The 16,115-nt window shown below is 40.9% G+C and overlaps 1 protein-coding gene across 1 annotated transcript in view; it reads right to left on the bottom strand.

The window, feature by feature from the left end:
- TESK2 (testis associated actin remodelling kinase 2) overlaps window positions 1-14,290 on the bottom strand; it is an 81,962-nt gene extending 67,672 nt beyond the window's left edge. The window contains exons 1-2 of the mRNA XM_071750285.1: window positions 14,038-14,290; window positions 6,097-6,400 (exon numbers count right to left, since the gene is read on the bottom strand). Of these exons, the coding sequence (XP_071606386.1) occupies window positions 6,097-6,318 (222 nt within the window). The 5' untranslated portion in view covers window positions 6,319-6,400; window positions 14,038-14,290. The remainder of the gene's footprint in view (window positions 1-6,096; window positions 6,401-14,037) is intronic.
- Window positions 14,291-16,115: the final 1,825 nt, after the last annotated feature.

The following is a 16,115-nucleotide window of genomic DNA, read 5'->3' as shown; positions in this document are numbered from 1 at the left end:
TGGGAAGTTCTAGCTATAAAAGGATAGATTTAAAAAAAAAAAAAAAAAAAAAAAAGTTCTAGAATCTTCTATAACAAAAGTTTAAAGGACAGGCCAAAAATAGTTGCCAAGACAGATCACATATACTTGAGCCTAGCGAGCTTAGCTCAGCTACAGATACTGTAGTAGTTCTTATAATATCTCTTCTCAGATTTACATTAATTTTAAAATCAGGTGATAAGAATTAAGCTAAGTGTGTGTTTTACAATAGTAGTGCACATTATGTGAACACACTACTTCATGCCACAACCCACTACAACTAGATTAAAGACTGGCTAATGGTAGCTTAATACATGGTTGTAGGTGACAAAGCAGCATGAAATGGGGAAGTCTGCTGTGATTCCAAAGGCATTGCACTAGACCTCCTGTTAGACAACATTCTGTGTTCATTTCCAGCTCACTGATGGATGTTGCCATTCAGATTTTGAAACTTTTAAGTTTATTATCCAGTTTGCACTATTTCACTTAGTAGTGAAGGCCATAAACATAATTTAACCATGAGGCATAATTGGACAACATATTACATGAAAATAGATATCCATGCCAACTAAACCAGATTTTTTTTAATCAAGGGACCTGTCTATTCTCATAGGCTTTGTGTCTGAAGTCCTATGAGTTAGTCCCTCACTTACTCTATTTTACAGTTTTATTCGGTATTGTTTGTTCTGTTTAATAAGTTCCACCAAACAGAGGTCAGAGACCAGAAGAAGAAAGTGACTACAGCTTAACATCAAACATTTCTGCTATGGAGTCCTCAAGGCCTGCATAATTACAGACAAACACAGACAGAGATGGTAATCAAGCAGAATGGTAACAAAGTCATAAGGCATAAAAAAAGACAAGTCTCAATGAGTCACTTTGGGAAATCCTGATCAGTACTCAGATCCCTCAGATCTACAACAGTCATGTTCCAGAGATCAAGCCCACCAGCGTGACAATATGCCTGAGAGACAGAGTATCATCAGTTATACAAAACAGAAGTGATACTAGATAGTGTACATAAGAGGCAACAGAACTACCAGTTTTATCCTAAGTACTTTGCCAGTACCTGATAAAAAAGAATTACATGCAAATGCTCTTCACACTGCCCCTAAGCACAACTCCACATCAGCCCTGTTTGATGCTTCTCTTTATGACACTTTGAATACATTAAATAAATACAAGAAACAGGATCCCAGCCTCAAGTACATATTTAAACAGGCACACCTTCTCTGATCAGTCAGCACTTCTGAAACTCAGAGCATATAAATTTGACCATAATGAAAAAGCCTAACAACCAACTGATGACCATCACTCCAGGGTATTCAGATAGGAGGCCTTATAATATAATGCATAAGCACAAAAAGCATTAATATCTTGAGGATACCAACCCATTTGCACCCAGCATCCACACTGTTAAATCAATCGAAAGCACACTGTCCCCTTTATGTTCAGACTTGGCTTTGCAGATGGATAGTGCTAGTTTCATAGGGCATGGAGTTCCCACATTACAGAACAGCACCAACATCTTTCCAGCATTTGTTTCTCAAGGTTATCCATGGTAGAGCAGCACTAAGATCAGATCCCGGTTTTCGTATGGCTTTGATCCATCTTACAATACATCTTCATAAATAAACCAGAATAATGTGATCTCAAAGGTACTACAGTAAAGTAGCAATGTAAAACCATAACCAAAGGAGTAGCTAGTGGACCACAACTGAACTGGTAAGATTACCAGGTAGGACTCTGGAAGAATGTGCCTGAAATCAAACTAGACACTGAAGGAGGACCAAGCACTTCTAAGATAGGACTAGAATTCAAAGTCATCTGAAAAGGTAAGAAATGTTTGAGCTGGGGGCTGGGAGAAGCTTTTAGCCCAGAGTGAATTAGAAGATAAATTTTGTTTTGTAAGTGCAAAGCCAGGAAAATTGTGTAGCCAGAAGTTCTGCACAAAGGATCAAGTTATAAGAGATCATAAAGGGAGTGCTTGGTGCTTTCAGTGAGTGTGTTAAAATGGCAGGACTGCTTTTCATATCTCAGGTTTCTTCTCTGGTGACTACTTTCATATAGCAAATCTCTTGATTCCTACAAGGTTAAAAACACAGTTCAAGATGGTAAAGACCGTGGCCTTTATTGATTTGAGTTCTGTCTTCACATTTGATCTCTGCCTGTCCCACAGATCATCTTTGGAAGGCTACACTAGTTTTCACAGGTTTGAATGAGCATGTTCCCTGACAAACAAAAAATACCTTTCTGCATGATACATATGTCAATTCACTAGCAGCTGGGGAAGGGGCAGCTTTTTAACAGTCAAGCCCATCATTACAGTGAGATGTCTCTGCAACAAAGAACTAATCAGTGGAACCCAAATATAAATTGTTTTCCTTCACTTTAAGTATCTTCTAATACTACTGTTAGATGGCAAGGCGTATTTAAAACAGCAGAACTGTCTGCAGTGAAATTACTGCTTTAGCATTTACAACCATGAATTCTTCTCAAAAGACTTGATCATTCCTCAACAGTCAAAACCCTCAAATTTCCCAGTGACCACAACTGTACAGCAACACAACCTTTGCAACATGCAACCAAACAGGACAATGAATTTGCACAATCCTACACTGGATCAGTATCACTGTTCTCATATATACTGAACAATAAAATTGCAAAAGTCCATTCTTAAGATGGAGCTGAAATGTCAAAGTATTTCCAGTCTCTCTTGGAAGTTCAGCTACAGAATGCACAGCCAACAAGAACACCTGAAGGACTTCGCTAGCAACTTGAATATTTAGTACTGGCTTTGAACCTGAAGGTATATTTGAATAGAAAAAGACTCTGGATTTTAGTCTGACTGCTGTTACAACACACATTTTATAATTAATAGTATCTATTTCCTAATGCAGTATTTAGTTTCAGTATGATGCTTATCTCTCCCATAGTTATTTATAGCTCCATCAGCCCTTACTGGTGTTCCCAGCTAGGAATTTAAAGACTTGGGACTGTATCTGGACATTATTCATTTACACAAACAGTCTTTGTCCAGCTCGATGTAAAAGGAAACCTCAGTGTTCTGCAATTGCCACTGAAAATTAAAACAGGTACTAGCCAGTCAGCTGCTTCAAACTAGATTGGTAATAATTTGAGTAAGTGTAATTTTTCTGAACTAGTTTCTGTAATACTTAGTATACAGATTAACATGGATTTGAATTGTTATAGTGATGGCTAACAAAATCAAAATGCTAGTTTAGTACTTTATGTTGAATAAACCACAAGGCTTAATTTGTGTATGAATAGAGGTGAACTAAAAGATCATTCATAGCACATGTGACCATTAATATATATACCTCAAAGATACAAAGTATTCTTATTCCCAAATTAAGAGAAAGTAACTTCTCTCCAGGGATAGACTATATTGAAATGGAGTTTCCACAGAAAAGAATGGAAACTGCATTCCACTCAAAAATAATTGTCAGTTACATAGCAAAACAAAAATCCAAAATCATCAAAACAGTCCAAGCATTCTTTGCTAAATCACTTCAGTGAACCTCATGTATGTTCACAAAACAACAGACAAATACCTAATTGAAACATACTTGGTGCCATGGCATTTTTAAAGACATCTTTGCTAATTTAAAGGAAGGTTTCGTCGCTCTTGTAAAGTTACTTGCACAGTAAGTCTAAAACTATCCTGGATTTTTCTTGAGTTCAGTCATTTAGCTGTGATTCAATCATTTAGCAGATCAAACTGAACTTATAACTGTGCCACGAGGTTCTCCTTCCTGAAAGCACATCAAGGTTCTTGCATGAAATCTGATCATCAGCACAGTAGGATTAATGACAGAGGTGGTCAGGCTGATAAAGTAGAACAGAAACCTGCTTAAATGAGTATGGAACTACATTTAAGATAAGGTCATAATGCATTCTTGCCCCTTTTGCCAAAACTGAAGCTAGACCTTGTTTGAAGCTGATGTGAAAGAAAAGGTTGTATCACTCATTGTCTCCCTGCAGGAGGTCTGTGGTTGTTTCTGGGAAAACAGACATTAGATCCTCAGACTGCTGCCATCACTGTTTTAGAGTAAAAAGCTGCTGCAGATTGCAGACTGACACCCAGTGATGTCTACTTTAACTTTCTGAAACAGCGAACGTCTAGGGAAGGTTTTTAACAAGTTAGCAGACTTATGCACAGAAATGTAACTCAGATATCAAGGATTTCGCTCCATCATCCTAAATTCTCAAACAGACATCTACCTCTGTATGTCACTATCTGACTAAACCACGTGCTTTCTTAAAATATTTGTAATAAATCAATTACTATGAATGACAGAAAATTGACTTTAAGCCACTTCAGCCCTCCAGCCCCCCACCTACTTTTGTTTTCTAACAATAATACTGTATTTTTTTGCAAGCACACTGCCTCAGGTAACTCCTCCATGGTGTTCCTCACCAATGCACGGTAGATTATTGTAGCTATTTATAATCCAAGCACTGGAAAACCCAAGAATTAAAGAGGGCAAAATCCTGAATTTACAGAATAGGAAAAGACACAATGTCTAACCAACATCACTGAGCAAAATCTAAGACCCAAAACATGATTTCTGACATTCACATTAACAAACAAAGGCCTATTTCTCCCCTGTTAGAGATCACCCAAGTCTATTTGTACTCTTATACACTTCACAAAAAAGCTGTAAAAATGTGTTCCAGTAGAACCCAAGACTTTAGAAATCAGTTCATTCTACATTAAAAAATACCTGGATATAAAGACAGTTGCTAAAAAATGCATTACAGAACACCTTCCAACAGGAAAATAAGAAAAACAAACAAACAAAACCTTGTTTTCAATTGGTACACAAGCTGTCTTTAAAAAAAGCTGACCTGTATCAAGACCCCTACACACTACAATAAAATTCTTTGTTTCTCCCCATTTGAAAGAATTTAAAGCTCGTGTTAGTGGAAATTAAATTTTATTTATCTTGCTAAACAAAATGCTGTGGAGTGATTTGCCTTTACACACAAGGAGAGGTATATATGAAGATCTGAATGTCTTTGTGTATTAAAGCAACATTAAAATAATTTCAATTTTCTAATTCACATACCTATTTCACAGCAACGAAGCTGGATAAGAGGGTTTTTTTTAAGTTCTTAATGAAAAGCCCCCATGAAGTATCATGGAATAGACATCATGAATTTTGAAATTTTCTGGAATTTCACTGAAATGGAAATAATCTGGAAGGTGACTTCATTTAAAGCCAGGAATTAGGACAAGGAAATAAATTATTTTTGCAATGCCCGAAAGCCTAGAAGTCAACTCAGTGTCCTATTCCTCTACAATAAACCTTACCAGAACTGTCAGAACAGCAGAAATATCACCTGCACTATAAAACTGGGGTTACCTGTAAGGTTTCACAAATTATTTGACAAAAACTTTATCCACTTCCCAGATTCATTACAGCAAGTCACTGACAACATCAGGTTTTCTCATTCATACTATTTCCTTCAAACCAGTCTCTGATGATATGAGTTAAAGGCATGGCATAACAAGCAGCAAAGGAAACAGAGAAAGCCAGCTAATTGCATTGCAACTTCAGTGCAATCAATTTTGTGGTTTCAAATTCAGTAACCACATGTGGCTTCAGTGTGGCATCCAGTGTTTGGAGGCAAAGACTACCAAAGGAACAAGTACAATCACACAAAACTAATAATCTAGCTAAATTAATGGCATTCATCCTTACATATATGAGAACCAATAGCCATTGGTGTTCAATAAGCTGCATGAATGCAAAAATACATGGCAGAGATCAAAAGATACTTCTTTTTTTTTTTTTTTTAGCTTTTACCGTTTCTCCCTCATAGCCTCTGCAACTCCCCAGATAAATTACAAGTTACAAAAAACAGCTGGAAGAATGACAGAAGAAATATTTGAGACCTCCTAAGTTCTTCTTCACTCACTCATCCCAAGTAAAGCAAATACATGGACAGTTGACTGCAGTGAAGGCAGTGAGTATCTGCTGATACTCCCATGAATTCTCAGAACCAAACAAGAGGCAATCAGCATGAAAGAGAAAACAAGTGAACACACACCTTGAACACCTCGGAGAAGAACCCAGAGCCAATTTTCTCACATGTGAAGTCATCAAGACGGGTAAGTCTGGAAAAGGCACTTATTAGGGCTCTATATGAAGAGGTACAAACTCTTCCTATCTGGGATGCAGTCCCTTCTCCTCCAGCACCACCATCAAAGTCTTCAGCACGCTCCAAGCGCGGTGGAAATCCTGCTATTGAATTCCGCTTACTTCGGTCCATTTTGAAAACAAGATTTTATTTTGCTAAGGGAGGACTTCTCACATTTTAGGTGATTTGCTGTCTTCTCTACTCTTGTTGGATCCTAAAATACAAAAAATTGAGATTACTGTTATTATTGCAAACCTATACAATAAGTTTGAAAAGATTCCAACAAAACTTAAGCCAGTTTAAGAGAATAAGAAAACAAACAAACAAACAAACAAACAAAACCACAACAAAACAAAACCAGCAGAAGATATCCAAGTAGGAGCATAAAAAAAAAAAAAAAGGCACTACAATCAACCAGCATCCTCAGTAAAGACACGATCTAATGAACTTTTCCTTTGGATTCATGAAAATACCCTGTTCTCTGGCTATTACAAGATGAAGAGGTTTGGAACTCAGAATTTCACTGGTAACAACTTCATTACCTCCCAGCCCCATCTTTTTTACTTCAATTCTGGTTGCTAAAGCAATCAACTAAGTAGGAGGAAAGGCACAAAATGTAACATTCTATTCTATTTCTGTAGCAGTTGGTGACCAACCTACTACTATTGCAAGAAACCATTTCATATTAGGGACTGAACAAAGGACCCCGAACTACAGAAAACAGATCAACTTTCAGCTGACATCAGGAAAATTATTAGCTGTCAAAAACAGTAGCTGGAACACCAAAACCTTCGTTTTTAAAGCTTCCCCCTATGAGTGTTCCAAGACCAATTACATAACTGGTAGGAACACAAGTTTATAAACACATAAGATCTAGCTCCCAAATTTATGAAAATATCAACAATCCTGCTACAAAAACAAACTATTCTTACAAGAAACTGCCAGAACTTCTCCCCACAAAAACACTTTCTAAAGCTGTATTAATTTCAGATCAACTGCAAACACAGGAAATAAGCTACATTTGCCAAGTAGGAGAAAATAAGAAAAAAATAATACTGACAGGGAGTGGGAAGAACCAACAATAAGGGACTTTTCTTTACTTTTAAGAGGATGATGAAGTAATCAGGATGACTCTGGAGCCCATCAAATTCAGCTTGGACTGGCAAACCTGACAGGTGGCCTACTTTTTTTTTTTTTGCCTTTAAACCTCAGACTCATGAGGTTATTCATCTTTTTTTCCAGACTTAAATGTTCATTTAGAGCAATTTGATAAGCCCCTACAAAACCTGAACAAACTGAGCAGTCACAAAGAAGACAGATTTTTTTTTTTTTTCCTCTTCCCTGGGGTTAATGAAAAACTGGAGGGGGGAGAAGGAAACAATAAAATTTTTTAAAGTGGAGGAAAAAAATCACAAAGCAGGGAGCAGACCAAGCAATTATACTTCTAGTTACACAGATGCACAGAACCTGAACAGTACACTAAATTCAAAAAGCATCTCAAAAACAGAGGCAAACCAGCTGCCCTCTGGATATACAGAAGTCCTGTAACAGCCATGTTTTGTATGCAGTGTGTCTTTCAGAGGTGCTCTGTGCCAACACACCAGAAAAAAAAAAAACATAGTCCTTCCCTACCTTCAGAAGTAAACTCCATTCAACTGTGTGGAATTGGTTGTCTTCTCCAAAAAAGGGAAAAAGAAACAAAACAAACTCCACACAACACATTTTTCAAGAACGTTTATTCCAAACATCTTAACATTTACTTCTCTAAATGGGAGTTGAGAGGGAAGAAGGTATAAGAATCTTACCAAGGCCTCATTAAAGAAAACTGAATCAAATCCCATGTTGTGGTATTCTTACAGACTTTTATATGCAGACTCCCATATGCATGAGCTTACTGCACTTCTCAGATGATAGTACTACACAGTCTAACGTAATGGTGGGGTCGACTGCCACAGAGAAGATCAGGATCCAATTTCTTACTTTATATTCTTGTCCCATGAGCCTCGAGGGTCTGGAAATGGTACATAAGCACCCTGGGGATAAAGCCTGTTGTATCTCTCCAACTGAGAAAAATAGCACAGAGAACCTCCTCAACTATAGAGGAGATGCCCTGGAATTTCCAAGGCATGCTTAAATAACTTCCTTTGATCTGAAAGAGTCAAACTAACATTCGGTTACTTTTCAATGAGATAACTGTCTGTGGAAGTGGGGCAGACAGGAAACCATGGTGCTAAAGATTCACTTTCTGGAACAGGAGAAGCAAGTATCTTTGGAGATTGACCAGAAAACCTGCTGTAATTGAAGAAACAATGTTTTAGAACTTACTCATCAGGGCAGCACCCATATGCACTAGACACTTTCCAAGTAAGGGAGCAAGCACTTGCCCCAGAAATCCACTGGCTGACACTCCAGTATCACAGTAGCACTGTATGAAGTGGACCCTGGAGCTTGCTAAATCTACTGAACCAACAGATCCACACTGCAACCAGAAAAGTAAAACAACTTGTGAGTTAGGACAATAAGTTTAAGTTCTCAGGCAAGGCAAGATATAGCCAGAAATAAAATAAAGAACATTCTTGTTGTCTTGACTAGATGAAGTTACCAAGTTGGGTAAATGATCTTAAACAAGAGAAAACTCCTCACTTTGACTTAAAGTTTCCAGATAAAAATCAGCTCTCAACACAGTCTCTCAATTTAGTTAACAACAAAACACCACCCTCACACATACACATCCTTTTGATTGAAATCACATGGTGAGCTTTACAAAACTCTATACAAATCCCACAATGAAAGAAGAGATTCAAAGTACTTCACACAACATAAACCCCAGAAGATTTGGCCATCTAAGTTCCCAAGTAATCCATTCCTTTATTTTTGCCTGCTAGAGTTTGCCTTCTTACCAGAGAGCTACAAGAAATCCTTGGAAATTATTAGGATAGAGCTCCATTTGTCTAGTTTTCTGCCCAGGATTGCATACACAGAATTAGAGGAAAATTTAAAGTGGGCACAATTCCAACTGGGCCTCCTGTCATTTTGGCCAATTACACTAATGATCACATTCTCAATGAAATCAACCAAGGTTTAATTGACTGTCAAGTCAGTCTGAGGTACTTTAATTTACTACCTCGTATGGTTAATTAAAGTGCACTGAACAGAATCCAAGACTATCTTGCAAATCCTGCAACCAACTAAAAGGTTCCAAGTGTGGGTTTTCTTCATATTAAAGTTCAGCTTAAAAACTCTTAAGCTGTGCCCAAGATCCAATTAAAAAAAAAGACTAAATGCTCTAAAAAATATTTACCAATAAATTCTCAGTTTTCAGAACAATTTTCCTGATACTCTTATGCAAGAAAAATGCACCCCATCCTGCCAAGCCAAGATCATTTTAAAATACAGCTCCAAAATGCATACCTGCCCTACTCATCGATTTATAACATTACTGAAAAACACCATTTCAGAATATTTCATGTCCTATCACATTTTAATTTCTTGGTTTAAAAAAAAGAAAACCTTGAAGAAAAAAAAATGTCCATGCTAATTGCTGTATAAAGATCAATTTCTCTGCTGCATGAATGCCAGTACCTAACATTTTATACTTCATAGATATAAAAATGGGTAAGGCTTCTCAGCTTCAGTGGCATCTTTTTAATGCCTCAGGGTATAAAATATGATCCTTCTAAAAAACATTTAAATTTATTACTGAGACTTTTTCTGTCCCCAGCATAACATGTGGATATTTGCACTCAAATGTCAAACTCATGATATACTAAAAGATGGCCTAACAACAACCATTTTTAGACACAGAAGACTGTCGCTAGGCATTCAGCCTGGAAAGCAATAATCTGGTAGATGCATGTTATTAATTTGAAAAGGTTTTCTAAAGAACAGGATGCCAAAGCTTTGACATAAATCCTTTGCCAGGAGTTAACTATTTAAACTCATAGTCTGATGTAACTTTAAAACCTAACGCTACAAAAACATGAAGGAATTATGCTGGCAAGTGTCACTCAACAAAATAACCTGGGGGGCCAGGGGGATTCATTGTAGTAATGTGCAAATTTCAGAAAAGCTTCAAAAGAATGTAAAGAATAAAATCTTCCAAAGACAGAATTGACTTTGAGGTCACTAGCCTGGAGAGACAAAAAAAAAAAAAAAAAAAAAAAAAAAAAAGAAGAAGAATGTTTGGGAACGAAATACAAGAAATCAAACTGAACAGGCAAAGAGAACCATGCATTCCACAATTTCATTCTCAGCTGCTGACTTTCCTAACAGAGGAAAGTTTTTTAGTTTGTCCATAAGTTACTTTCTTGAGTTTTGACGAGAAAGTTAAATATTTACAGACAAGGTAGCTATAAGTACCAGACCTTGCACTACATTTGGTCCAATTCCTCCTGAAGATGAAGTCTTTTTGACTGCTTTTACAGGATTATGTACTAGGGTCCAGCTAAATGTCTTAATAACAACATTACACTCAAACATGAAAATCCCAATATTTTCTATTTTCACTTAGGTAACATTTCATTTCACCTCCCCTGTAGGGAATATTCCTAGCTCTAGCCAATACTGTCATTGCATAAACTTCCCACAACTAGAGCTGACATTCCTCAGAAGAGACCTGCATTTATCCCTTACTACACCATGCTTGAAATTGGAAGTCTGCTAAACTGCGTCGTGGTTTTATAATGCAAACAAACCTTCACAAGAGGCTAAGCTGAAACAAACAGCTCATTTATTTTGTGACTGTAGCCAAGTCTGAAACCAGTAAGAGAGACTAGCCATTAACTTGCTGCAGAGCTCAGGATTCGGGGCCAAGGTTGTAGGTTGACAAATATTTACATCAAGCATAGGCATAAATTTTGGCACATATTTATAAGGCAAGTGTAATTGGGATGGGGGGCAGGAATGAGAAACTCAAGCAGAAATCACTTGATTCTTACTCCTGTTTTAGTTTCTATGGTCCAATTATAATACAAAACTAAACCTCTACAGCAGAGTCTTGCAAAAAGCCATTCGGCCCCAGACTCTAGCCTAGTTACAAAGAATCATTAAATAATCACTCAAGTAGAGTGTGTACAATACACAGCTGCTGCTGCAAATGGATAATTTTAATATATTATGTTTGCCTAACAAAACAGAGCTCAGTAAAGACACTGAGAAGCAGCTCATGCCCCCCAGGTGTCAGCAGGCTGACAGTTGCTTAGCTTTTGAGAAAAGCATAGGGAATCAAAGCCTTCCAATACCAACAGACAAAGTAACATCCCAGTAATCAACTAATTTCCCCTTCAGCCTCTCCACCAGGTTTATGACTGAGGGCTGACAACTCTGTTAGCACTGGAGGGGGTTCAGAGGAGACCAGAAGCAACTTTCTGTTGTTTCAATGCAGCCCTTGAGACAATCAGCACAGCAAATGCAAGAAAAGAGAACAAGAATGCTTGAAAGAGGGATGAAGGTAAAGTAAGCAGGCAGGCTGAATTCCATACCTGACTGACCCTTCTTGGGCAAAATCTTAACATATGTAGATCATGACACAACACAGAAAACATCTTTATTTTCCAGCTAAAATTATAATCTCTCCAAATACTTTAAAACATTCTGTCCATGTTAATAGTTTCATGGTACAGTGTAACACCCAGTACTGTGTTTACTTCAGGCACCAGTTACACATATGAATAGTAACACAGTCTTGACCAACTCATTTATGAATCTTTTGAAGTGAAAAGAGGGCTTCCTAAATCTATTCCTGTTAAGGTCTTGGAGACACTGGAGTCTGCTGGTATTTACATACCTGAAGGACATATAACTCTTTGTCTCTGAGCCACAGACCTGGAGTGTGCAAAGTCAACCCTTCAAAAGCAAAATTCTCTAAACTAACTCCACTCCTGGTAGCAAGAGCTATTACAGTTCTCCAGTGCAACCCATGGGACAATCATATCAAAAAGTGGCTTAGCCACCACCAGAAATGAGCTACACTTAAGGAAAAGTGACAGGGCAATATGAAAAGAGGCTTACCATCTAAGTCAGAGGACTTGGCAACAGACAACAGATGGAGCCAGTGTGGTACAGTTGATGATTATTACATGTACTCACTGATAAATAGACAACTTCAGATGTATGTTAGGGAATCAATAAGCAGGAAAGGGGCTTAAAAAAATTATGAATATTGCCTTTTTTAATCTCTACCTACAAGAGAAGTTATAAAATAAAAAGCTTGGCCATTGTACAAATGCACAGTCCTCAGCTACAGGAAGAACACGGAAAAGGAACCAATGATGCAAGTGAACCACAAGCTTCATTCTTTTCTGCAGCAGACATAGAAGCAACAGTCTCCTCCTTTAACACTGCATGTCTTTCATGAATGTGTAAAATGATTGGCATAAAAAATTACAATGGCAAAAAGTAAATGTAAAGGACTGGAGGATATAACTAAGTTACAAGAGGCTTTTACCATCAGAACACCTCATTCAGACCGACTTTCTCTTTCCACAGTCATGAAAATATTAGGCACTGAGCAGGGTTTGCTCCATCCCTATCTACTTCTCCGCTGCCATTACCAGCTGTCCAGCCCCCTGGAACAGCTCAAAACACATTCCAAGCAACAAACACAAAAGAGGACACACTTGCCACCACGTACAGGGGACACACCCCTTTGTCTTCAGTTCAAGCTACTCATATTTTTACATGCAAGTTTTACAGGAAGACAAACCAAAATGGACAGTGGAATTACACAGCCCTGTCCACAGCTGTACAGTATGCTTTTTCAAGAGTCAGAAAATGACATTTTTATTGGCCTATCAGGATATGGTATGCAACAATAATTTCCAAAGATGATGACTAAATGGAAAGGTTTATGGCTAGTCCTTTGGGCATATCAGAGTCTCTCATATAAAAATCTTATCTTAGGTTGTAAATTCCACTGCCTAATTAAGTTCATAGACCTGTAAGCTCATTGATTTTGCAGGCAATAAAATATGCTAGAACTCTGATCTCTAATAAAAAAAAAAATCAGTTGCAGCAGAAAGGCTTCTCATAAATTAGCATAAATAACAGCCATAAGTCCTTTCAGGGAGGCAAAAAGAAAGCTATAAACTTAAACAAAATTTCATTCAGTACGCTAGAAATTTTAGCTTTCAACAACATATCAGAATATCCAAGTGGAAAGTCCCCTTTACTTAAAGCAAATACAGTTCCCACCCTCAAAAGAAGGCAACATCAAGAACGATCATCTGCATTTGTACAGCACCTTTCATCCGAAGGCCATAAAGCAAACATATATATGCACATACACCTGAACAGTCGAGCATGTCATTAAAACATGATTCATCTATTCTTACAGGATAGCGCTTAAAATAGCAAAACCTGAGCCAAGCTTTCACACCTCTCAGCAAAGCGCCCGTGTGGCTGGGCAAAGATTCTAGCTGTGCTCAGGCAGACCCTTGCCCCCGGAACAGGGCACGGGTTCCCCCGCAGCAGTGCCTCGGGCGTCCTGCAACACCCGCTCCCCCTCACACCTCTCCTCCGGGGCGATCGCAGTCCCTCCACGCACCTGCTAACTGAGACGGCATCACTCACCTCACCGCACTGCCTGGCCGTGGCCGGGGGGGGGGGGGGGGGGGGCCCTGGGGGTGGCGACAGGACCCCGCCGGCTGTCCCTTCCCCGGAGCGTCTCCACTCCTCCCGCAACGCCTTCGGGGGCTGCCCGGGGGCACCCGCAAGAACCCTCCTCTCCTTGACCACCCCGCAGAAACACGCACACGCACAGCCCCCACGCCGCCCCGCTCTCTGCTCGCGCCCCCCCCTCCGCCCCTCGCGCGCTGCCCCCCAACCGCCGCGCTCGCGCCGGCCGTTGCCTACCTGAGCGGCAGCGCCAGCAGGGCCTGCGGGCGGCGCGGGCTATCATGGCCGCATACCCCACCCGCCGCCAACCCTCAGCAACCCGGCGAGGGTCTGCACCGCCGCTGCGGCAAGCGAGGGGGCCCCATGTGAGGAGGGAACCCAGCTGCGGGACCCGGGGCCGTGGTCACGGCGGCTCCTCCTCCCTCGGCCGCGGCCCCCGCCTCCTCCTCACGTATCCACCCCCCCCGCGGCGAGCGCTGCCGCCCACAGCGCAGAGGCGGCACCCGACCAGGAACCGCCCCTCTGTAGCAGCCAATCGGCGCCGGCAGCGGCTGGATGGACGGCGGCGGTCGACCAATAGAGAAAGGGAAGCCAGGCTGAGGGACGCGCGGGTGGTCCACGTGAGTGCCCCTTTCTAATTGGTGGTGGTTCAGTTGAGAGACAGGCTCCTTAACCAATCGTACGAGGGACAACAACTCCCGAGACAAGCGCGGCAGCCAATGGCAGGAAAGGGAGAGGGGCGTTGCTAGGGGCGCCTCGGTGTCACTGGTCAACCTTTGAGGGCGGGCTATAAATAAGCGACTCAGCCAATAGAAGCGTAGTACGGTGCTGACGGGCGGGAGGAAGAGCCAATCCCCGTATGTTTATGGCAGCGATGGGCGGGAAGCTGTCAGCGGGACGAGCAGCCCGGCGGGCGCGAAGGGCAGCGGGACCGGGCCGGTGGGTTCCGGCAGGCCGCGCGCGGCTGCCATGGCGACGGCGGGTCCGGGCGCTGAGCGGAACCGGCGGCGGAGGAGCCCTGCGGTCCCGCACCGCGGGGGATGGGGGAATCGTCTGCCGGTGTGGGAAGCGCGGGAACCCTGTTCGGGAGGGGCCGCCTGGTGGTCTGCGGGGACTCCCCGCGCACCTCCGGTCTCCGTGCTGCAGGTTCCGCCGGCTCTTCGCCCTCAAACCTGACCGGCGCCGCAGCCGGTTCCGGCGCCAGCCCCCACCCTCCTCCCGGACAGCCATTCGCACACGGCTGAGGGAACACCCGGCTTCAAATGGGGCCCCGCGGCCGCGTCCCTGCTGTTACTACCCCTAATGTTTCCCACAGGACTCATCCCTTGTTCTGGTCTCTTCCTCCCTCCGGCTGTCACATCTTCCGCATCTCACTTAAATTCTCCCCTTTCTTCCCATCCGCCTGCACCCCAGCAGAGGAGCAGGCTGCACAGAACACCCTGCTCAGCCCCTCCAGGCTGCCTGGAACCTGCTGAACACATCTCGGATTTCCCGAGGTTTTGTCTGCCAAGCTGCAATAGGTCTGAGACTTCCAGAAACAAACTATTATTTTTCATATTATAACTTATCCCCATGTAGGCAGCTTGTAACAGGTACAGAAAGGGATACTTTTCTTCCTCCTAGGACAATCTGCCAAACTTCAAGTATCCCTTCCAGAGCACTGTGGGACTAGTGCTTTGGCTTTTTAAATGTTTGTAAGGGGGGGTTGGTTTTGTTTTACATTGGCAAGAGACTGATTTTCTTTCCCTGACCTCATCCTTGGCAATGGCTGAGCTATTTTTACTGAAACTTCAAAAAACAAAGTCAACTTTCTGTATAGTCTTGGATAGAATAACCAAATCCCACAGAGTTGGAAACAGAAGTTTTAACTAAAAAGGGTCTTGAACAAGAACACATTGCCATACCATGTTGGTAATAGGTATTCTCATTATTGTTTGTCATTAAGTTTACATTTGATCTTCTCAGCTCAATCCAAAATGTACTTAAACTCCTTCAAGTTCGAAACATCAGCACCAACTCTACAAGTAATACTGAAGAGATACTTACTTGGATTAAAATCTCTACTCTGCAATTTCTTGATTGAATTTAGTCTCAGATTTTCACCCACTTCTACAGTGAAACTCTCTGCAAGTTTAGCTGCAAAAATTATAAAAATGTATGCACTGGTAATAGATTAAAGGTACTTTCTGTGGATAAAGAAGTTGTCCTGTTTTCTTAATTTTCATCCTGGATTTCCTTCACAGGAAATTTTCCCACACTCCCAAGTATTAAATATCAGCCATATGCAAACATCTATTCTAATGACAGCTCAAACA

Source organism: Heliangelus exortis, chromosome 8 (assembly GCF_036169615.1).
Source record: "Heliangelus exortis chromosome 8, bHelExo1.hap1, whole genome shotgun sequence".
Lineage (NCBI taxonomy): Eukaryota > Metazoa > Chordata > Aves > Apodiformes > Trochilidae > Heliangelus > Heliangelus exortis.
This window is presented reverse-complemented; position numbering and strand designations above follow the sequence as displayed.